At 39.5% G+C, this 23,680-nt stretch overlaps 1 protein-coding gene across 3 annotated transcripts in view; it reads left to right on the forward strand.

Annotated features, from left to right (window-relative positions):
* The window catches only part of LOC126370144 (neuropeptide CCHamide-1), a 195,777-nt gene extending 174,129 nt beyond the window's left edge, over window positions 1-21,648 (forward strand). For all 3 annotated transcript variants that reach the window (XM_050014898.1, XM_050014897.1, XM_050014899.1), the window contains 5 exons: window positions 7,220-7,255; window positions 16,613-16,701; window positions 18,346-18,437; window positions 19,075-19,183; window positions 20,986-21,648. In XM_050014898.1, the coding sequence (XP_049870855.1) occupies window positions 7,220-7,255; window positions 16,613-16,701; window positions 18,346-18,437; window positions 19,075-19,183; window positions 20,986-21,009 (350 nt within the window). In that variant the 3' untranslated portion in view covers window positions 21,010-21,648. The remainder of the gene's footprint in view (window positions 1-7,219; window positions 7,256-16,612; window positions 16,702-18,345; window positions 18,438-19,074; window positions 19,184-20,985) is intronic.
* Window positions 21,649-23,680: the final 2,032 nt, after the last annotated feature.

Here is a 23,680-nt window from a genome sequence, read left to right on the forward strand (position 1 = left end):
TAAAATAAAATTAGGCGGTGTCGGCAGGAATCGGGGCCAATGTTCGTATCTGCCTTAAAGACGGTACTAAAAAGTTCTATCTGCCCCCACTGGTGGTAGAATTCGTGGTGGCAGACGAGAATAAGGGGGTTGCTTGCTATAAAGGGAAGTAGGCGTGTTGTTATTTTATTTTATTTATTTATTTATTTATTTATTTATTTATTTATTTATTTATTTGATAAACTTTGAGTAGGTATACAGTTTTGACGCATAGCATCGCTAAACCAGGAATGGTATGTAAAACACATTATTCACCAACACATGAAAACAAATAGTAATCTTTTCTGGAATCTTATCATATTCAGTAATATTCCCCGCAGACAAATATGGCTTAGTCGTAATTTTCCAACCACTGACGTATCATTTTGCCACAACAATTACTTTCCAATATGTCACGATGCATTGGCTTAACCCACGCAGTTAAGCCCTCCACACACAGAGGTGGTGCGTTGTGGGCCGGACAACGGGGTTTGAAGTAACACCCTTCTTCTTCTATCGTGTGGGTTGTGAGGTGGAATACCACTAACCTAACCTAACCCAACCTCATCAACCCTGACAGGTTACTATTGAGCTGCCAAAGGCCCCTGACATGGCTCATGTAACGACTACTTACTTACATCAGTAAGTAGCAAACGAGACCAACGGCTTAACGTGCCTTCTGAAGCACGGATCATCTTACTTTCGGACAATCTGGTGATCAGCCAGTAATGTCCTAACCAAACTAAGGACCACAAACAATTTTTTTTTTGTGATATATTCCCACCGGGAATCGAACCCGGGACCTCCGGATCGTGAGCCAAACGCTCAATCACTGGACCACAGAGGTCGTAACACCCTGACACCGACCCTGCCGGCGTAGTCAACGATATCCCTCATTCAGCGTTTATTGCTATTAGCCTACTAGGGTTGATTGATTCTTTCACATAGAGGTGAATTCTCTTAGACGAAGCCTTGAGCCGAGGATCGCGCGCAACAGGACACCCTCAGGCCTGTTGTCTTGAATTTTGTTGATGAGAGCCCTCCGCACTCTCCATTTCTCCGGCCAAGTAGTTCAGAAACAGCGCATTTCCTATTGTAATGCAAGAAATAATATGATGACATGTGTGTCACGCTTAAATTAGTAGCAACGCAGACGCGGCGCGGGCGTAATTTAAGCACGAAACTGCGCAGTGGCCGCGCAATTCTGTGTGCGTTATGAATTGCGTTAAAACCGAATTATAATTCGGTATTGTAAAATCAAATTAAATAAGTTTTTTAAGTATTTCTTATTGTGGGATGCTATTGCAGGACAATTACACGCATTGAATCTGCTCCCTGCTTGTTCTCTACTCTTAACCGGGTTTAGGTTTGCCTTATACAAAAACGCACTGCGCCGACGTGGCCATTAATGGACACAAATCCACGTGACATTAAATTAATTAATTTCTACGTGTATACAAAGTCAATCATGTCGGAAAAGATTGCGGGCCCGCGTAACGTTCATGGTAGCATCTCTGTATGCACCAAGCCTTATTACGATAGCGGTAAAGGGGACCGATCAGACGTCAAATTATATCTAGTCGAAGGACCTAGTATAGGGCCTTGGGGAAATCATTGTTTTCATTTAAAAATGTGTACCTTTGTCTGCTGCTAAATAAACGGATTGAGTGAGCTTTTGTTTAAATGTTCCACCTTCTGATTGAATGTTTATTATAGACAGCATTATAATGTAGACCGCAATACGGCTCACCACCTGTCACGTTAGTCTAAAAGAAAGCTCATTGAGGCGTGGGTACTTAGTTCATCTTGCGATGGATGTACCTCTGACTCAATTGGGATATATTCATCAGGTAAATCAATGATAGCCGAATTTATTAAAAAGTTTATTTAATATGTAAATCCTACGACACACATATACATTTACAACATTAAAATATACACATATTAATATTTAGTTGGAAAACATAAAGGTATATGGGTGTCGCAGCTCACCAATCATGTAAGGAAATACATTCCCGAGAAATGCATTTTCAGAGGTATGTGACCTAACCTGTATTGGGTTGGTTTTCCCTTCGCGGGTTGGAAGGTCAGACAGGCAGTCGCTTCTGTAAAAAACCGGACCTACCAAATCTTCAGGTTAGGTGAGCGGACCCTGTGAGTTATGGGATAATGGGGCACCTCTCTCTCTCTCTCTCTCTCTCTCCTTAGCATTTATTATTCCCATATGATGATGGGGGGCTTCTCTTCCACTTCGCTCACATACACAGGTCCTTTTTGACCACATCCGCCCATCTTGTTTTTGGTCGTCCTCTCGGTCTAAACACTGGTATGTTTAGATTGGCTGTAACATTACCCACATAAAAAACATAGGAAATGATTAAAGATATTTTTGGGTATGAAATTATGTCTAAAAGTAAACATAATATGACTGACTAAAAGAACCTTTCCGAACATACAAAATTAAATGGCCCTTTTCTACTTTAAGGCTATTTTTATGTGTTGGAAGCGAATAAAGACATAAATGAAAGAAAGCGTTCAGCTGCTTATCTTCCCGAGCATGTCGTAAAAATCGACAGTGGGTTTATGTGCATTCTAACATGTAAGAGCATTATTTAAAGATGGTCTGGTCACCTCTCGCCACACTTCCAAGTAAGACGTGCTTCGTGTATGTTAAGCCGTTGGTCCCGGTTACTACTTACTGCCATAAGTACGTAGTCGTTACATGACTCACGTCCCACGATGGCAGCGATGAGACTTCGCAACACCGGGATATGGAATACAAATGGCATAGGCCCACATACCAAAATTCTAGACAGGGCAATACAACATCAAAAACTTTTACTCGCCCCATGCGACAGCATCCCACAAACGCAGATTACAGAAAGAAACTATGTGATAAGTCTGCAGGAAACAGAGCGAGATCAATCCGGCATCAGGGAACTTCGCATCTACACAGATGGTTCCAAAATGTCCTCAGGGACGGGTGCCGGAGTTTTCTCACTCGACTTAAACATTCAAAAATCAGTGGCTCTAGGAAGATACAGCTCCATTTTTCAATGTGAATGTGTAGCCATAATTCAAGCCGCCAGCACAGTGAGGAAGAGAAAGGTCAAGGGTTATGACATCAGAATCCTCTCAGACAGCGCAGCTGTCTTACAAGCCCTAAATAGTGACAACATAACCTCAGGGCTAATATACGAGTGCCACAGAGAACTGCAGAAGGTGGCTTTCACTAACAAGGTTACCCTGCAGTGGATTAAAGGGCACAGTGGATCGCTGGGTAATGATGCCGCCGACGAACTGGCAAGGAGAGGATCAGACACCAGGATATATGGACCCGAACCAATCCTGCCGATACCCTTCAGTCAGTTACGCTCGTGGGTACGGGACCATACCCAGCAACTACACAGCGACAGGTGGGCACAGCTGCCCACATGCAGACAGTCGAAGGATATCATGCCGATGATATGCAAGAGCTTCACTCGCCGACTGCTTCGTTTAAACCGCAATGACCTTCGAATAGTAGTGGGCAGTATTACGGGTCACTGCCCACTCAACAAGCACCTATTTAACTTAGGGATAACGGACAGCCCACTTTGCAGAGGCTGTCTGGACGCAGAAGAAACTGCCCCCCATGTAATCCTGGAATGCACGGGAGTGTCAGCACAACGGGCAAATCCTCAAAGGAATGGGGTCGCTCCGCGAAGCCTGTGAAAACCCCAGGAGGCTTCTGAGCTTCTGGAAGGAGTTAGGTTGGCTTACGTAGTCAACAATTACACGCATAATGGGCCACCTTAGAGTCTAAATGCGGAAAACAGAGCCCACTAACTAACTAACTAACATGACTCACGTCAAGGGCCTTTGGCGGCTCAATAATTACCCTGACACCAGGGTTGATGAGGTTAGTCATCCACCTGGCAACCCACACAATAGAAGAAGAGAAGAGTGTTTTCTTTTATTATTTCAAGTTCCATACATATGCAACGGAAAATTCCGCATGGCATGAACTCAGAATCGAGGTTTGAATCATCATTACCCAAAATTTTCGTCGCTATGTCACTAACACCCTGTATAATAATGCGCAGACTTCAACATACATACATACATACATAAACTCACGCCTATTTCCCACCGGGGTAAGCAGAGACTATAGAATTCCATTTGCTTCGATCCGGACACACTTCTCTTGCTTCCTCCACATTCATCAATCGCTTCATACACGCACGCCGGTTCAGAGTAGATCGTATTGAACCTTTTCTAAGGACATCTCCAATTTGATCATCGTAAGTCCTTCTCGGTCTTCCTCTGCCAGCCCTACCATCAACTTTCGCTTTATATACCGCTTTTGCAATCCTATTATCCTTCATCCGCTCTAAATGTCCAAACCAACCTAACATTCCCTTCTCAATCCTAGTCACTATATCGTCTTTTAACATAACATTTAATAACATTTATTTATTTATTTTATTTATTTTCACATATACATAGTCATTACAGATAAACCAAATCGACAATGTATGCAAACTATTTACTAAAAAAACTTTAGACTGATATTAGTGAATTCCGCCAACGAACATGTATATAAATCTGTGTCCGGGTTTTCTTGAGCTATTTCGTTAATCGCGCGAGTAGCCCGAGCAATAGGTGAGTGCTTCCCGAGGTTGGTACGACCAATACCTACTGCGAACATTGTAGGAAGACGCCTAGCCGAATGTTCAATATTGGGTACAATTAACCTTAGACATTTAAGTATATCAGGGTTGTGGATGTACCCCCTGAGTATCTTATATACATATAAAACTAATGCTACGACACCACATCTCTGTCTTATCACACTGCAGACTTCAAATTCAACAAAAACAGCAAATACCTAAGACCAATGTGACATTGGCTTCTCAAGGGTACGTTTAGAACATATTTAATAAATACTTTTTTTAGCAAATCAGCTCACGTAGAAATCTTGTCACAAGAAAATTATGTTACATCACAATCCATGTTTGGTAAAAAACTCGTTGTTGGAAATATTCACCTAAAGGTTCATACGCGTGAAAGTACATTCTCTTTATGTAAAGAAATACACATATTCACGCCTATTTCGAACGATATGCTTCTCTTGTTTCCTCGACATTCATTAATCGTTTCATAAACACGCGCCGGTTCAGAGTAGATCGTACTAAATCTTTTTTAAGGTCATACCCACTTTGGTCAATCGAGGAGAGCCGTGGTAGCCCAGTTGGTAGAACGCTTGCCTCTCGCTTTGAGGTCTCAGGTTCGAATCCAGCACAGGCCTAAACCAATGACTGTCGAATTTGTTTTCGAATTCATGTTTGGATCATAAATGATTATCACGTGCTCAACGGTGAAGGAAAACATCGTGACCCTCATTCCCGAGAAATGCCATTTTCCGAGGAATATGACCTAAACTGCATTAGGCTGGATTCCCTTTGCGGGTTGGAAGGTCAGACAGGCAGTCGCTTGTGTAAAAAACCGGACCTGTCAAATCTGTAGTTTAGGTAAGCGGACCCTGTGATAAACGGGATAATGTTAGGGAAATTATGATTACTCAGTAAGTAGTAACCGGGACCAACGGCTTAATGTGCCTTCCGAAGCACGGATCATCTTACTTTCGGACAATATGGTGATCAGCCAGTAATGCCCTACCTAACCAAACTAGAGGTCACAAAGTGATTTTTGTGGCATGTCCCCACCGGGAATCGAACCCGGGACCTCCGGATCGTGAGCCCAACGACCAACCACTGGACGTTGGAAACAAAAGAAGCGAAGGCGGCAGCTGTTTTGCTTAAATCCAAATTCTTACAAAGTATTTAGGGTTCAAATTACCTGTCCGAGTAACGATCCTAGATGGAATCCCTTTGACTAAGCCACTTGGCATCAAAGACATTGTCTGACGTCATAAACCATGTCCAGCCTAATGCACCAGTAATGGTCAAACCGTAAACTAGACTAGTGATGTATATCGATAGCTCACTAGTTGACGTAAAACTATCGATATCAAAGTAAGGCCAAACCAGTAGTACTGTAGTGTGTGCGAGATCATAATATTCATATTCATATAATTTATTCGTATAATTTAATTAATAATTATTTTAATATTTAATTTGTAATTATAAATAGTAATAACGCGGCAAGCGTGATGGGGACCTTTGCGCCCGGATCCACCCGCGGGGGCTTATTTGACTAAATAGATTGTTATTGTCTATTTTATATAATGTGTATTTTTGTTTTGACTGTATTTATGATAATTAATTTTAATAATAAGTCTAACATTTTATCACGTTTTACGACGTCACAGTGTTCTTTTTCATACAAATTCCACAGTAATTTCATGTTTTGAATAGTAATACATTACATTATTATTATTGGTTAATTAAATTTTGTGCTATTTATTTGGTTGTTTAATTTTAATGTAAATATTTTGTGTATTTCTGATTTTGTTATTATGGATTTATGAAATAAATTAATTTGGATTTATTGGTAATAATTCATATTACACGTCAAGATCAAAATTACAATATTTAAAATTACAATCAAATGAATAAGTCACAAATTCCAATATTACAAATTAAAATAAATTGTTAAATCAATACATTCATAAAAATAATGTACCTACATAATATTTGAACTGTACTGTCCAGTACCTAATTATCTAAATTACAAATTAATAAATTCATCGTAACTAAAGAACCTGTGCTTAAGAAGCCAACGTTTTAATGCGATTTAAAAAAATATACCCGGTGTCTTAAGAATTCGTGGAACACTCTTCTTCTATCGTGTGGGTTGTGAGGTTGATTACCATCCTCATCAACCCTGGTGTCAGGGTTATTAATGAGCCGCCATAGGCCCCTGAAATGACACATGTAACGACTACGTACTTACATCAGTAAATAATAACCGGGACCGACGGCGTAACGTACCTTCCGAAGCACGAATCATCTTACTTTTGGACAATCAGGTGATCAGCCTGTAATGTAACCAAAGTACCAAAGTACTTTTTACCCATTTTTTTATTTAATTACTATACGTAGGTATTTGTTATTCGATGTTATTGTATTGTTCTAGAAAACCAATTACTTACTATGTAAATAATAAATATAACCCAGTAAAATTGTAAATAAAATACACAAAACTCGATGTAAAGTTGCATTTTCTGTTACCTAAAATCATTTGTATCTGCTTACAGGTTCTTGCCTAAGTTACGGACATTCCTGCTGGGGAGGTAAGTCAAACCTACTGTTATATTTACAGCTTAACCCTTTCACGGGCAGAGACCATGGGCCATTGATGGTTCATAATAGATAGTATGACACCGTCATTAGACGTTCTGTCCTTGAAAGTGTTAAGTTTAAGTTCCGTGCCCGTAACCGCACAGGCAAAAAAAATATTCTTTTTATGAATTTATATGGCGCAACGCCCTATACCGTTCCGTCACCAACCAACATCGTAGCGTGCCATGCACGGACCGGCCATGATACCCGTATATACGGGGATAGAACGCGGTTGCTCCGTTACAGTGGGAACAGTAGCGTCCGGAACATATCACGCCAGTTTAATTTATTCTACATCGCTAAACTGCCAACAATTGCAGAAGAAATTGAAAAGCTCAATAAGAGCCATAAGGAACGGTTGACCAACCCCTTAGAAAGAAAGAAAGAAAGAAACATTTATTTCTCCCGAACACCACAGACATAGACAGACAGGTACATTACATTCAACACAGGACAGAAACCACACGTGAATCAATACACAAAAAAAGAAAACCAAGATGAACCAACCATGCTGTTGGAAACCAGTAACAGAGTGGATGTTCTTGGGCACTAATAATTATGAAAGATAGTGACATTGGTTGCTTTACTTTTAAGAAATCAATAACTTTGCGACTGATTGCAGATTTTTTTTTTACCTTTGATGGGTTTGCTCTTGGCCCCAGACTTGCCCGAAGGCATTGACGAGGCCTAAGATGGAGCCCAGAAGGTGCCTGTTCACTCTGGCCTTGAAAGCACCCGGGTTATATGCATTCGGAAATACAGAAGACGGCAGAGAATTCCACTCCTTAGATGCGCAGATAAAAAGAACAGAAAAAAAAATAGAATAAACTGAATCTGAAGATAACTTGATACTTAAATAATATATTTCGTTTCAGACACAACGTGCCTTCAATACAAAATCTAGTTAACCATTTCAGGCATTGCAATGCTGCTCATTCTGGAGTACCTACTTAATACAACATACATACACATACATAAATTCACGCCTATTTCCCACCGGGGTTTCAGCAGAGACTATAGAATTCCATTTGCTTCGATCCTGAAACACTTCTCTTGCTTTCTCCACATTCATCAATCGTTTCATACACGTACCCGGTTCATTGTAGATCTTTTACTTAATACAAAACACTAAATAAAACAATTTATTTAAAACCACCATTCGTTTTTTACAATACAAATATACTTTATTGCACCAAAATAAAAAGAAATAATTACAAAAGACACTTAACTACGTACATGGCAAATGGCGGCCAACAAAAATTTTAAACGCGGTATAACTATTAAAATAAAATTAATGGAACCAACTGAATTTCTTAACGTCCACACAATTTTATCCGTATTATCGGTGAATAACTTCATATCCGGACATAATCCGGGTTTTACTGACTACACTATCATTAATATTGCTTTTTTTAATCCCGGGTTTAAGGTAACCGCTGTTTTATCAGATATTTATCTACTAACTATACCTTGTGTAGGGAGACGATTAACTGTAAAACGTAGTGAAAAACCATGTTAACATATCGTCCCTGGAAAGGCACAAATACATAAGCACCAAGAGGCCATTTTGGGAAAAGTCATTTAAAGTTTTTTTTTCGTTTCTTGTTTTATGGTAACTTTTTACTCATTTATCCAATCTATATGACGTCAACGTAAGATTACATAGTTTTTTTCTTTTTTTTTATATCTAGTAATACATTCACTTTGGACTTTTCAGGCTTGAATCACCTGATTGTCCGAAAAAGTGAGATGATTCCGTGCTTCGGAGGGCACGTTAAGCCGTTGGTCCCGGCTATTAGCCGTAAAAACACCTCCACCAACCCGCAGTGGAGCAGCATGGTGGAGTATGCTCCATACCCCCTCTGGCTGATTGAGGGGAGGCCTCTGCACAGCAGTGGGACGTATATAGGCTGTTTATGTGTGTTTTATGTAATACATTATAACATTGACTGCAATACGAGTATCACGATATTGGCGCTTAAGTAATTTTGCTTTTCCAGTAACGATATATATTATTATCTCTCTCTTTATTTAAGAGCTGCGCTCTTGTCGGTGGAGTAATCGCCTCCATTTTCATTACTCCATAGATAGGGCGTGTAGAACAGTGGTTGCCCCAATCGCCTTCTGTTCCGCAGTACACCGACCAATTTCTCAATCGGTGATGTTCTAGCTAGAGCCCTACCAGAATCCATCTCCTCGGCCTCCAACCAGTACTGATACCGCTGCTGCCCGGTATCAGGGGTGCGCTTTTGAAGTAGCGGCGCCTACTCGCTACGTCACAAGATCGTCATAGAACCTAAATAGCATTTTATAGGTTAGCCCGTCCCAGTGAGCTACCCACTACGTTCTGCTAATCCTGCCGCTGTTTGGTCGGGGACTGCTTATTTTTATATTCGCAGCTAACCATCATATCTGACGGCTGTTCCACTATCCGCCACCTATATAATTCGTATGTAATTCACATCATTTTGAACGGCGTATGCCTCGACTTCTGTATCCGTCTTAAGGCACCGAGTAACGGCCTGTTGCTTCGGAAGCTTCCGACAAACGTATCCAATCCAGTCCCACTTCAATTCTGCGGATTTTTCCCCAACACCAATGATAATAAAAAAAAATCGGCAACATTTTCCTGGCGCATCAAGAGGTGATGCGATTATTACCAGTACCAGTTTATTTCACAGACCTACAATTAAATATTGGTCTAATAGTGCAATAAAACTAATAGCAGTGCACGTTTACTCGTATTAACCTGATAGCTCTATTTCCCCTCTAACTATAGGTACTTAAGTATCCTCAATGGTAGAGTAACTTTGTAGAAAAGACTCAGAATGCATAAACTATTTATCATCACTATCAGCCGTACGACGCCCATTGCTGGGCATAGGCCTCCCCCAAGTATCTCCTCGTCGATGGGTCCTGCACTGCCCGCATCTAGCAGCTTCCCGCGACCTTCACCAGATGTTCGGTCCACCTTGTAGCGGGCCTACCCACTGAGCGTCATCCGATACGTGGTCTCCATAAACTATTCAACCTTAATTAATTTAGATTTGTCATATTCGGCCTAAGTATTTACTCTTAGAGAGCACCTGCAGTTCGTGCATAAGTGTATAGGTACCCAACGAGACGTTAATGCCTTGCATACCGAATGGAATTCTTTGCCGTTTTCTGTATTTCCGAATGTATATAACCCGGGTGCTTTCAAGGCCAGATTGAACAAGTACCTTCTGGGCGAGCGAGCTCCATCTTAGGCCTCATCTTCGGGCAAGTCTGAGGCCAAGAGCAATTCGATTCAAAGGTAAAAAAAACACTAATTATTTCTTGAGTTAGGAGCAATATAACACTCACTGACTGTATGACTGACTCACGAATTTACTCATCACGAAATCTCAGAAGCTACAAGTATTAGAAGTCTCAAATATTGCATGGGTTCCTTTTAGGATATAGGTTTTCATTAAAAAAAAATAATAAAAAAGTTCATTAAGGATTTTGCGAAACTCAGGGGTAAAAAGGGTGGGAAATATTGTATAAAACTTCTATAGTTTTAATGGTAGGGTTTCCGCTAACGCAGTCGCGGGTAACAAAAAAAAAGGTAGTATTGTATATTATGTAAATTCGGTAATAAGTAATAAGCTATCCGAAGAATCTTTTTTTCTATAAAATTCTCACGTTACCAAAGAAATTCTTCAATAAAAATGTATATCCGATGTCGATCCAAGACCCGACACTCCTCTTCCCTCAGGGATGGGAAATGGGGACATATTTAAAAATTGCTTTTAAAATTCATAATTAAATTTATCTTCCAAATATTACCAGTCAACTGGCATTAAGAGGTATAATTAAGTATTTCAACGCAGCAAACATGACGGTTTAATCCGTCGGCGTCTCGGCGCTAAGATTATTCAGTTCTACATATTGTAGAAATTATAAGTAAAAACTCTTAGTAAAAACGCTTTTATATTTCTTCTATGCTGAACTGGAAACTAATAAAAACATGGGACATAGTCTGCGGCATATCTACTCGGGCATGTAAAAGAATAGATATAGTTTATTATAAAAGGACGCCACACACAAAAACATTTCTAAAAACAATTACAACAAAGCAAAACGGATGTTCATTGAAATGATTACAAGGTAAGTAGTGGAAAAAAATGTAGTAAAATGCTCTGCCCGCCCCATTAGGATTACGGACGTGAGTTTGTGTATATATGTCGTTAAAGACGAAGGGATTGTGTAGACAATCCCTAATCCTATCCCTAGAGAGTAGTCTCTAACATACCTATTTTGTACAGTCATGAGCAATATAATGTACCCACTTTAGGACTCTGTCGCACTAACGACATTTAGTGATACTTACAGTTCAATTTGTCAAAAAAGTTAATGTGACATGGTACCAAAGTGTAAACATATTAATGCTCGTAACCGTACACATATTATCATGTTCGACATACGGTTCCATCCAAAACACCATAGGTATATAATAGATGGCATTAACTATTTGGCCGGAGAAATGTGAAGGCTCTCTCACAACAGGCCTGAGCGTGCCCAGTTGGGCGCGAACCTCGGCTCAGGGCGTCGTCTGAGAGGGAAAATAATTGAAAGAATTAGTCGACCGAGTCGATAGCGATAAGCGCTGATTGACGGAAATTGTCGACCACGCCGGCGGGGTCGGTATCAGGGTCCTGAAGTGTTTGGTGTCGCGAGCTGATTGGCCGCCTCTACGGCTAGAGTAATCGGGTCGTCGGGATCGTATATTACGTCCTTCGGACGCCGATACCAAATCTAGTCACTATATTTCGTTGATTTGTACGTAGTATGTACTTTTATAGTCGTACGTTTAACGTTTTAAATTAATTTTCACGTCGCGACATTTTAATCCAAGCGTCACCGCCTTGATTATGATTTCATATTTTCAAAATGGCACCCATTATACAGGGTGTGTACTAAACACGCCACGCATACGAATCACTTGACAATGAGGGACTTTCCAGAATAAGTTCACCGAAAACAATATAGATGGCGTTGTACAGCTTTAACGCGATAATTACCTATTTTCTCATTATTAGGGCACATAATTAATTACTAAATACAATATAATTGTAAAAGCATAATATACAAATAATTGTCGCTTGATATTGGGATCACATTATGTATAGAATTACGTTGCTACCTATATTGCTTCTCTATATTCAGAATAATAATGTAATTGTGTAAGGAAGATGTAATTGTGCCTGGGTCATAGAATACGGTATAATACGTACAGAACGGGACCTCTCCGTTCCCCACCAGCGTCTGAGCTAGGTTTACCTCACCCCCCTCGAACATAGTTTAGACTTGAATCGTGAAGGCAGCGCGCGGACAGTTGTTTTTATTTTTTATCAGTATAGTTTAAATATGTTCGAATTTTGAAATTGGACGACGACGTTCTTTTATCTGATTCGAATATTTGGTCTCACAGTAATTTCCCGCGCCGGCGGCGTGCCTATTAATAATTATTTTTCGTGGTGATGGTTCATCAAAACATGATAATAATTTGCAACAAAATTCAACCTAGGCTAAGTGCTTAATGTAAAATAATGTGAATGAAATTAATCGATTGAGGGTTTTTAAGTCACGTGTAAAGCCTATTTATTTTTAATGTGTACCTTCATTGTTCAAAATTTCTTGTTTGTGATTAGTGTGGTAATCTATCTATCTAATCAGCCTGTATCCACCCACTGCTGGGCATAGGCCTCCTCTTTTTCACGCCATCCTTTCCGGTCCTGTGCAAGTCTCATCCATTGCTTTCCGGCATACCTCACAATGTCATCCGACCACCGGGCTGGTGGTCTGCCTCGATGTCGCATACCATCCCGGTGTGGTAAATAAATAAATAATAATAACAAAAGCATCGTACGGTTAATTAGAGTATTTTAGTTAGCAGCCCCAGACGTTACACACATAGTTGCGCGTGTATGATAATGTCAATGTGTAGTGTCTGTGTAAAACGAGGTTGTTTATATGAAGTGTCTAGGGTTTGCCTGAGTGAGCAAAAGGGTAATTATTTATACCTAAAAAAAAAGATATGTCTATTATCCATGAAAAGAGGACGCGTCAAAATGGGCCTGAACTTGGGCTAAGACTAATACACACGAAATATTGTTTTTGGGATAGGTCATTACACATACCTAACGAAAAAAATAAAATAAAATAAAAAAAAAATTGAATTTTTTTTTTGTTAAATAAAATGAAATGAAATGAAAATTTGTTGTCATAAATGTGGTAAGTATATCGATGGAAGTAAAGCTTATAACGCTCAGCACATTTATTCATGTTGTGACATACAATAATAACTACTTACATAAAGTACTGGAAAATATTACAAAAACACTTATCTATATAAAAAAAGAAAAAAAGCCTATTTATAAACTGAAAAACTCACTTGAAAATGAATCAACCGGGTTTTTTGGTACAGTCAAGGTAAAACGTTTTATTTATTTCTCTATTATTTTCCAAACAATAATGGTGTTTTTAATTTCCATCTCAAGGTCAGGCCCAACTTCTAAAGTAAAATGCCCATTCTCCTCTCTCTCTCCTTGGCATTTATTATTCCCATCTGATGGTGGGGTCTGCCTTCTTCGTACTTCTCTTCCACTTCGCTCTATCGGACGTGTCGTTCTCGGAGACATTGCACATACACAGGTCAAACATCCGCCCATCTTGTTTTTGGTCGTCCTCTTGGTCTAAGCCCTGGTATGTTTAGATTGGCTGTAACGTTACCCACATAATCTGGAGGTCTTCTTCTTACGTGCCCAAACCAACGGAGCCTGCTCTCTTGTAGTTTTCGATTCTGCTCCGCACCACCCAAATCCCCTGGTAGTTGCGGCTTCCGAGTACATTCCGCTTAGGGACGGTACTGAAAAGTATCGGCGTCCGAAGGACGTAATATACGATCCCGACGACCCGATTACTCTAGCCATAGAGGCAGCCAATCAGCTCGCGACACCAAACACTTCAGGTCCCCGATACCGACCCCGCCGGCGTGGTCGACGATTTCCCTCATTCAGCGCTTATCGCTATCGACCCACTAGGGTCGATTAATTCTTTCAAATATTTTTCCTCTCAGACGACGCCCTGAGCCGAGGTTCGCGCCCAACTGGGCACCCTCAGGCCTGTCGTCTTAAACGTTGTACCGGGTGAGAGCCTTCAGCGCTCCTAACTTCAGTCACTCTCAACCTAAGTCACGTCAAAAAAAAAAAGCTCTCTTGTAGATTTTGTCGAGCATCGTTACTCCGCACATCCACCTAAGCATTTTCATCTCAGCGACTTGAATGGTCTGGACTTGGCGCTGCGTTTAAAATGCCCATTCTCCTTTAAAGGTTAAACGAAGGAAAATCTGTACAACGCCATCTATATTGCTATTGGTTAACATAGGTAGCCTGGAAAGTCCCACATTAAACTGTCTGACTGTTCATTGCCATTCTGCTAATGTAATAGTTTCTGTTGCTTCTATGCTGTTCTGGGAGCAAATAAAAAACATAGAACACGTTCAGCTGCTTGTCTTCCCGGGCATGTCGTAAAAACCTACAGAGGGATTGCGTCCTCTAACATGATGGACTAATGTTATGGGCGATAGGCTGATCCCTTATCACCATAAGGTTCATCATATCCATCTTAGGACTTCGTATCAACAGTGTCTGCAAGTTGTCTTTGATTACTTGTGGCTCTGCCCACCCCATTTGGGATTACGGGCGTGAGTTTATGTATGTATGTATGTAATAATTCCTGTAGTAACGAACCGGGCAAACCCCATATTTTGCCTAATGTGAGCGTGTAGAGTTTGTGAACTCTATGATTTGTATAGTTACAGCGTGTAGAGTTAGAAGCTTGGCTCTACATGAGGTCAATGCCCTGTTTATAAAAACATACAAGTCTACACGTTCACAAGCTACAAGTTACTCACAAGTACGTGTAAATTACTTTTATCAAAAAAAAGTACAGGAATTGTAAAATATACTTGTGAAATAATTATTGACACTTGTAACAATACATGTAATTTACATGTGTAGTTTTGATAAACACATTCTTGCAATAATGAAATTTTTACAAGAAAATTGCTTGTAATACAGAGCTTGTAAGTTTTGATAAACAGGGCACTGATAACTTTTGACATTGCGATCGATGATCGCGTCTTGGCAACATTTTACATGAAAACGTTTTTGGTGGGATTGCATATTTTCAAAATGGCACCCATTATACAGGGTGTGTCCTAGACACGCCACGCATACGAATAACTTGACAATTAAAAACGTTTTACAAAGTACCGGGAAAATAATTGTTTAAATAAAGGTAGAAATGGTTATGTTGGAGGCTGTAGATTAAATTATGACTATATATACAAACTATGGTAAATTTACACCTTATTACATTATTTTTTTGGTTTTGTCTGTGCTCTCTCTACCCGAGGAATGTCACAATAATTCTTCTACTCCGTATATTTTATTTTTATTGTTTTTATTTTTTTTTTAAATACAAAAGCGATCTCAAAGCCATCGTTATCTCCCTAGCGTTATCCCGTTTTCTCACGATGTTTTCCATCACCGTTGAGCACATGATAAACATTTGAGATCCAAAAATGAGTTCGTTAAACGATCTCAAAGTAATAACTAATATTTGATAAATAATAATGTGTAAATATTATTATAAAATAAAATAATTAATTAAATATTTATATTCAATAAATATTATAATATTTAATAAATAGAACGAGAATAAATTGAATTAAATAGTTTCATTCCACTACTTAAGAATTAAAAATAGTGAAACTGGCACTTAGAAGCCTGGAAAGTTGCGCGTGTAGTGAAGTTTGTTACTCCTAATAGTAGTGTGGCGTAGTAAATTGATTTAGATAAATCATAGTTGAGAACTCATAATTTTAAAAGGTTACAGTAATTAAAATGAATGCGTGTTGGGTGATTCTTGAAATTGTGTGGAAAGGTCGACTAGTTGGCGAGGTCAAAAGTGAGAATGAACCACGGAAAGGCTTTTGTTTTGAACTATGTACTAATCTTTACCTACCTCTGATATTAATTTATAAAAATGGGAGGCGTTTAAGAATATTTATATAGTTATTTAAAAAGACCAATATCATATACCCACTTTAGAACCCTGTCGCACTATTATATTTGACATTTAATGAGACTTACGGTTTAATTTGTCAAAAAAGTTAATGTGACATGGTTTCAATGTATATACATAATTAGTAATCGTGACCGTGCTAGGTGTACGTGTCTCTCTGCCTACCCCTTAAATGTTTCTTATTGATGTTCCAGCGCACGGCAAGCGGTCAGGCAAGCCTCCTGTCACAGCCCCGGACTGGTTCCTGGCCAAACTGTTCCGCCGCATGGACACCGCTGAACTTGTAAGTTCATCATCTCCCTCATCCCGATTTCACAGGATCCGCTGACCTAACCTGAAGATTCGACAGGTCCGGTATTTTACAGAAGCGACTGCCTGTCTGACCTTCCAATCCCTTCAAAACCTGCCCAATACAGGTTAGGTCACATACGAAACGCATTTCTCGGGTATATGGGTTTCTTCACGATGTTTTCTTTCACCGCTGAGCACGTGATAATCAGTTATGATCCAAACATGAATTCGAAAACATTTTGGCTGAACTTGTTTGCTAATTTTTTCACGGAACTTCTTAACAACTCTGAACCGACGCGCGTATGGAACGATTGATGAATGTGGAGGAGGCAAGAGAAGTAAGTATGGCAGGATCTAAGCACATAGATTTTCAGAGTCTGCTTGGAATGTACGCATGAGTTTATGTTTTCCTGATCACGAAGAGGAAAATAACACGGAAGTGGCGTCGTGTCATGATTTCGTGTTTTGACGTTTAGTAAAAAGTAACTGATTTGACTAGTTGGAAACTACCCTATTACGGTTTCCAGCATTGAAACAAAAAGCATAGTTTCATTACAGTTTCTTTATATCAAAGATGTATAAGTAATTCTAATGATCGCTAGGTCAAGTCAGCTGTTTAATTCAACTTTTCCTACACTAGTGATTAGCACAGTCGGCGTGTTGTCAAGAAAACCTTTCACAGTTTTTTCGTTTAGTCGACAAGATGTTTCAATTAACAGATTCGGTGATTCCTGTTCTATTTAGTGTTTAGAAAGAAAAGAAATCAGAAATCAGAATCATTTATCCAACGTAATTATCATAGATTAACTTGTTGAAGGTCAATATCACATTTTTGAATTTACGTCATTTCGCATGGTGTTATGGTTGAGGAGAAGAAATGACAAGAAACTGCAATGCAACACAACTTTTAAATCAATAAGGATATAATATACATTACAAGTTATTTAATAACTAGAGGAACGCATTTAATACCAAACATTTTTATCATTTAGGTAATCCGTAATCTTATTAAGCTTTTTTACATAATGTAAGCTTCACACGAGTTTTGACTAGCATTTGGTATCAAAAATGTGAATATTTTTTAATATTTACCTATTACCTACTCATGTATTATCTTGCTAATTAGCTTGTGACTCCACTCACCCCATTTAGGTTTACAGGCGTTTGTTTATAAACGCAAACTGACAATGATCACAGTAGATCATACTTATTCTTTCATTGTTTCTTTACTCAAAGTATTAACAGAAAAGCAAGTTGAAAGTGTGTATTCATTGTTTGTGTGGCGTTCTCGTCTTAAATTCCAATTCTTAAATTCTCACAAACTTGAACTCTTAGGCTCATCACACTGCACCATGCAGCGTAGCGCGTGGATGCATGTTCTTCCGTTGCTTGTATCTCCGTTTGTATAGAAAACACGCACGGTCGCCACAGGGGCAGTGTGAGAATCGCCTTATTACTAATATTTGTTTTACAAATGACCGTTGGTTTTGTATTTATTAATTTAATTATTTAACACAGAAAAATATTAGCTTTGCGCTCATTTTAAATGCTAAGAAGGAATACAACGTTGTTTATGATTTGGATTTTTTTCCTTATCGCTTAACGCCATCTGTATGTTTCCATTTGCAACTTTCAGAACCATGCTCGACAAGCCGCTAAGAACGACGACATTAACGCAGTCTATCAGGTGGACGCTCCGGACGACTCGCTCCCTACCGACCGACTAGGGTGAGTTTCTGAACTGAAATAGTACTCTTAGTGGGCGCTAGATAGCCTGTTTTGATTCCAATTTGCACCGGTAGATGGCAGTTTCGAAAACAATTCAAGCTGATATATTTCGTTTCACAAAATTAATCATGCACTCATTTGGCACATTTGTCTCAATAACGTCACCTCACAGCGCAAACCTCGTAAAATGTGAATAAAAATAGTAAGTTTAAAAACGAAAATCCGACTGTGGAAAATTCACGGTTTAAAATTATGAAAGGAGAAAATATTTCTCTGAAATTCTCCAAATGCGATGTTTAGTAAGTAGCCGTGGTCGTATGCCGTGGTAAACAAACTCTTAGATTACATTTTTAAACTTATATTTATTGATTGCATTTATCGTGAAGTTTTCTTAACAAAAATTACCTCTGTGACCTGTAGATATAATGTCTGTGTGTCTCGGATGAATTGATACAATGAATAATTAAAAAAAAATAACGCGAAATGCTGGAAGATCTTGTAAATCTCTTAGGTACATAGATACTAAGTTGCTAACTTCCGCTTACCTATAATTTGTGAATCAGCTAACATTCGGACAGTCATTCAATTAAGTACGTGGCACGAAAATTTTTATGTTTTTTTATTTCTGGTATTTCAGCTCGGACAACGAAATCCTTCCACTGGATCTGACCCTCAATAGGAACCCTGAAGCCAAACCCATGCTGGACGACGACCTGCTTTCCAAGATCAAACTGTTGCAGATTATGGTAGGTTCAACATTTTGGGACTTTCTGTGAATTAGGTTGCTGATCATCTGTTTACCCACCCTGAAAGGTTATGAGCGTCGGCTTAACATATAATGTAAGATATTATATCAAAGTATTTGGTGTTAAGCAATTACCCCTTAGGCCCATATCTCACTATGACACCATGATGGAACCACCACGTTCGTGCCACCAATAAAACGTATGCAGTTGACCTGCCGGGTCTGCATGACAACCGTATATCGAGCGCTTGGACTAATAAACGATACGAATGCTATCTACGTAGATGGACGTCAATTGGCTATTGGTCGAAGCGCTCAATACAATTCGCGCCGCGCGTGTCGCGGTTGTCATGCAGACCCGGTCGTGTCTTTATTTATCATATCGACGAAACAAACGTGCTCCGTCAATATAGGTATAAATTCATACGAAACCTGATGAACACAATAAAGTATAGCTATTTACTCCTTTATCGTACTTATTAATCAATACAAAACTTGATGAGCGAGACAAAAGTTTTACAACCATCATCATACGTAGCATGCCGCTAGTTTAGAATGTTCTATTTTGTTTATCTTGTCGCAACTGTCGTAAAAGTTGACTAATGAGTTGCAATTGTCGCTTAGAAACGATTGCGGCTTAGGCCAGGCGCGCACTACGAGATTTTCGCCGCGCGGCAGAAAAGAGTACTGCGCCGCTGCGGCGGCTCTGCCGTCAAGTGCGCGCAATACAATTTAAAACTGTTTGGTACAGAATTACAATGCGACATTATGCCGCTGCTCTTTTCTGCCGCGCGGCGAAAAACTCGTAGTGCGCGCCTGGCCTTAAGCAAATTATGTGCCGTTAGTCGTCGTGTTCACAGTAATACGGTCACGTAAGCTGTCGATCTGGACGAGTGACATGTGTCAATTTTAAAGGTCGCCACGCAATCGTCAGCTTTGCAACTCTGATCATTAAGACAGACATAATAGATGTCTGTAATCCATATCAGATCCCCATATAACAGCCACAATCAAGACAGTCTCTTCCAAAATTAAGTGTCGCTTACATTTAGACGATTGTACCGCGCATTTTCTGTGGAAATTTGCGCAGTAATTCCTCTGCCAGACTCCTCCAACCACCTGAAGCTGGGCCCCATGTTGGGCGCCACATACCACGAACGGGAGACGCGATTGTCGAATTCGAAAAAATAAAAGATGATCTTGAGTAGTTTCAACCGGAGGGGGGTACGGAGCATACTCCACCACGCTGCTCCACTGCGGGTTGGTGGAGGTGTTTTTACGGCTAATAGCCGTGACCAACGGCTTAACGTGCCCTCCGAAGCACGGAATCATCTTACTTTTTCGGACAATCAGGTGATTCAAGCCTGAAAAGTACTTACCAAACAAAGGACAGTCTCACAAAGTGATTTCGACAATGTCCCCATCGGGAATCGAACCCGGACCTCCAGATCGTGAGCCTAACGCTCTAACCACTAGACCACGGAGGCTGTTAGACCACGGAGGCTGTTCCGTACCCCCTCCGGTTGATTGAGGGGAGGCCTGCGCCCAGCAGTGGGACGTATATAGGCAGTTTATGTATTGAGTAGTTTTGAAATTTTTTGTAAATTGTATCGAATATTTCCTCACAAGCATATCAAAAGACGTCGTATGAAACGCGTGAGTATTAGTGATTACAATCTTGGCTCCATTGCACATGCTACTGGAATCTAGCCTCGACTGTAATGACCGACATAACTCACTTGAATCATAATGTACTATTATTGTTGAATAAAATGAATAATATATTCAATTTTCTCTTTTCAGAGAGAAGTGTCCGAAGAAAAATGAAAAGCAAAATTAATCAAATAACCTATGGACTGACTGTGTTATTTCCTCGCTTTATTTCTTCAAGAATAATTTCCTAGTTAACTGTTGTCTGTTTTAGTTAATTTAATACTCTAAAGTATAAATAAAACTATTATTAAAAATGTAATAATGTCAATTGTAAGGCTGGGTTACAATTGGCACGAGCGTGTAAAATATAGACTAAGGTAAAATGTGCCATTTCATATAAAAAAGTATAAAAATATTTATTAGTTCGTGTATTCATGTTGTGGATAGGTGGACAAATAGCAAAACAGAAAATCTACAAAAAAGTTAATTTTAAATATCTCTCAGAAAAATATATCACAATACGTATATTATAAATAAATAAATAAACATTTTTGCAAAACAATTATTTTTAAATTAACATTTCATTATAATATTTTATTTAAATTATAATTATGAATAATAATAATTTATTATTGCATTTTAATACGTTGTCGGTTTAAAAGTTTAATAAAATTATGTATACGACATAGAAACTTTGGCTTTAGCAAATTTTTATATATTATACTTATTTAATAAATGATAATGTAATGAAATGTACTTACTTCGTATTTATTTGTGGAGCATAGTGATGCATTCATGGTTGTTGGCGGTGTTTTAAATAAACATTGAACCTGTAATATAAACGTACTTTTATTTACGATCTATTATTAATTGTGGTCCAGTGGTTTGAGCTTTGAGCTCACGACCCAGAGGTCCCGGGTTCAATACCCAGTGGGGACCATAACACAAAAATCATTTTATGATCCCTAGTTTGGTTAGGACATTACAAGCTGATCACCTGATTGTCCGAAAGTAAGATGATCTGTGCTTCGGAAGGCACGTTAAGGCGTTGGTCCCGGTTACTACTTACTGACGTATGTTGGTAGTCGTTACATAAGCCATGACAGGGTCCTTTGGCGGCCCAATAGTAACCCTGAGACCAGGGTTGATGGGGTTGGTAATGCACCTCACAACTCACACGTCAGAAGATTAATAAATTACAATATTTTTGCAAAAGAACATATATAGTATATGGTATATTTGTGCTATAAATACATATCTTACAGTAATTTAAATAATGTCTTTTAGATTCGAGGTCGATGTCTTTCGCATGGCTCTTAAGCTGAAAATATTTTTTCGGTCACATAAATTCATGAATACATAACCTTATCCAATATTCGTTCTAAGATCTTTTACTGTCTGCTCTGCGTATAGTCATTGTGGTTCTGTGTTTTTGCTCCTCATACGGGGAGTTCCGTTGGATAAATCCCCGATACCGGACGTGCATCAATGAGTTATTCTTCTTCTTCTTCTTCTTGTCGTTTCGATGGCATTAGATTTCTTCAGCCCAGTATTCCGCCACTCGAACAGCATCCTCGGTGGCACTCATCAGCCCCTCTCGCGTGCAAGTATCAGGGCACGCGGGGCAAGTTATCAGATGAGCCATAGTCTGTGGCGTAACACCACACACGCAGCTCAGATCCGACCCGATGAGAAAACCCCACCTGGACAGGTTATCTTTACTTCGGCCAACCTGTGTGCGGAGTCTATTTAAAGATTTCCAGGTCGGCCTGGTCAGCTCATAACCCGGTGGAATGGGTTATTAATTCATCTTAAGAGCATTTTTCACTAACACACTGTGTTAGCCACACACACACACACACACTGCACTCTGTGCACACTGACACACACTGTGTGATCATTATATTCTCTTCGCTTCGCTTCATCCTTCATAATGCGCACTGCCAAGGAATGGAATGGGCTGCCAGCGTCGGTGTTTCCTAACTCTTATAACCTGGGGTCCTTTAAATCACGGGTGAATAGGCATTTTCTGGGTAAACTCGTTCCAACGTCCATCTCTTCTTCTTGTGGAAGAACGAAGTCAAGAGCAAACCCATCTTAATTAAAAAAAAAACAAAAAAAAATAGACGGCGATACAGCTCGCCACCTATCACGTTTGGTCTAGTAGAAAGCAAAGTGAACCGTGTGTACTCATCATCATCTCCCAAGCATTATCCCGATTTCCACAGGGTCCGCTTACCTGAAGATTTGACAGCTCTAGTTTTTTACAGAAGCGACTGACAGGCTGACCTTTCAACCCGCGAAGGAAAACCCAGCTAAATTTAGTTTACAAGTTAGATCACATACCTCCGAAAATGCATTACTCGGTGTTGTATATCTACCTACAGTGTTATGTAGGTAGTTGTAAGTTTTGTCTGAGCGGGCGTAAAATAAATTGCCAACTACCGAATGGGTGTTTTTATTGTTACTCCCTGTTATTTGGATATCACACTCGGGAATGTGGGTTTCCTCACGATGATGTATCTCTGAGCTTATAATGTTATGACAAACTTTGGCTCACCTTTTGTGCAGTCCTAAGTGCCCTAACACCTGCACTATTAAAGACCTTCACGAAGCCACTGACAATGCCGTAAGCGTGGCCAATTATTCGTCAGCGAAAATTTAGTATCGATCGCCATCGACTCGCAAAGAAGAATGTTATGATCTACCTACCCCCATTAGGGCGTGGTTTATATTTGTCTAATCTATATCAAGCAATGAAGTTTGTAAGTAGACTTAGGTTATGATTTGTCTGTAACACAGCGTTCCCATTTCCAAGTGCCGAATGCAGTCGCTGACAAAAGAT

The sequence above is a fragment of the Pectinophora gossypiella genome, chromosome 10 (assembly GCF_024362695.1).
Source record: "Pectinophora gossypiella chromosome 10, ilPecGoss1.1, whole genome shotgun sequence".
Classification (NCBI taxonomy): Eukaryota; Metazoa; Arthropoda; class Insecta; order Lepidoptera; family Gelechiidae; genus Pectinophora; species Pectinophora gossypiella.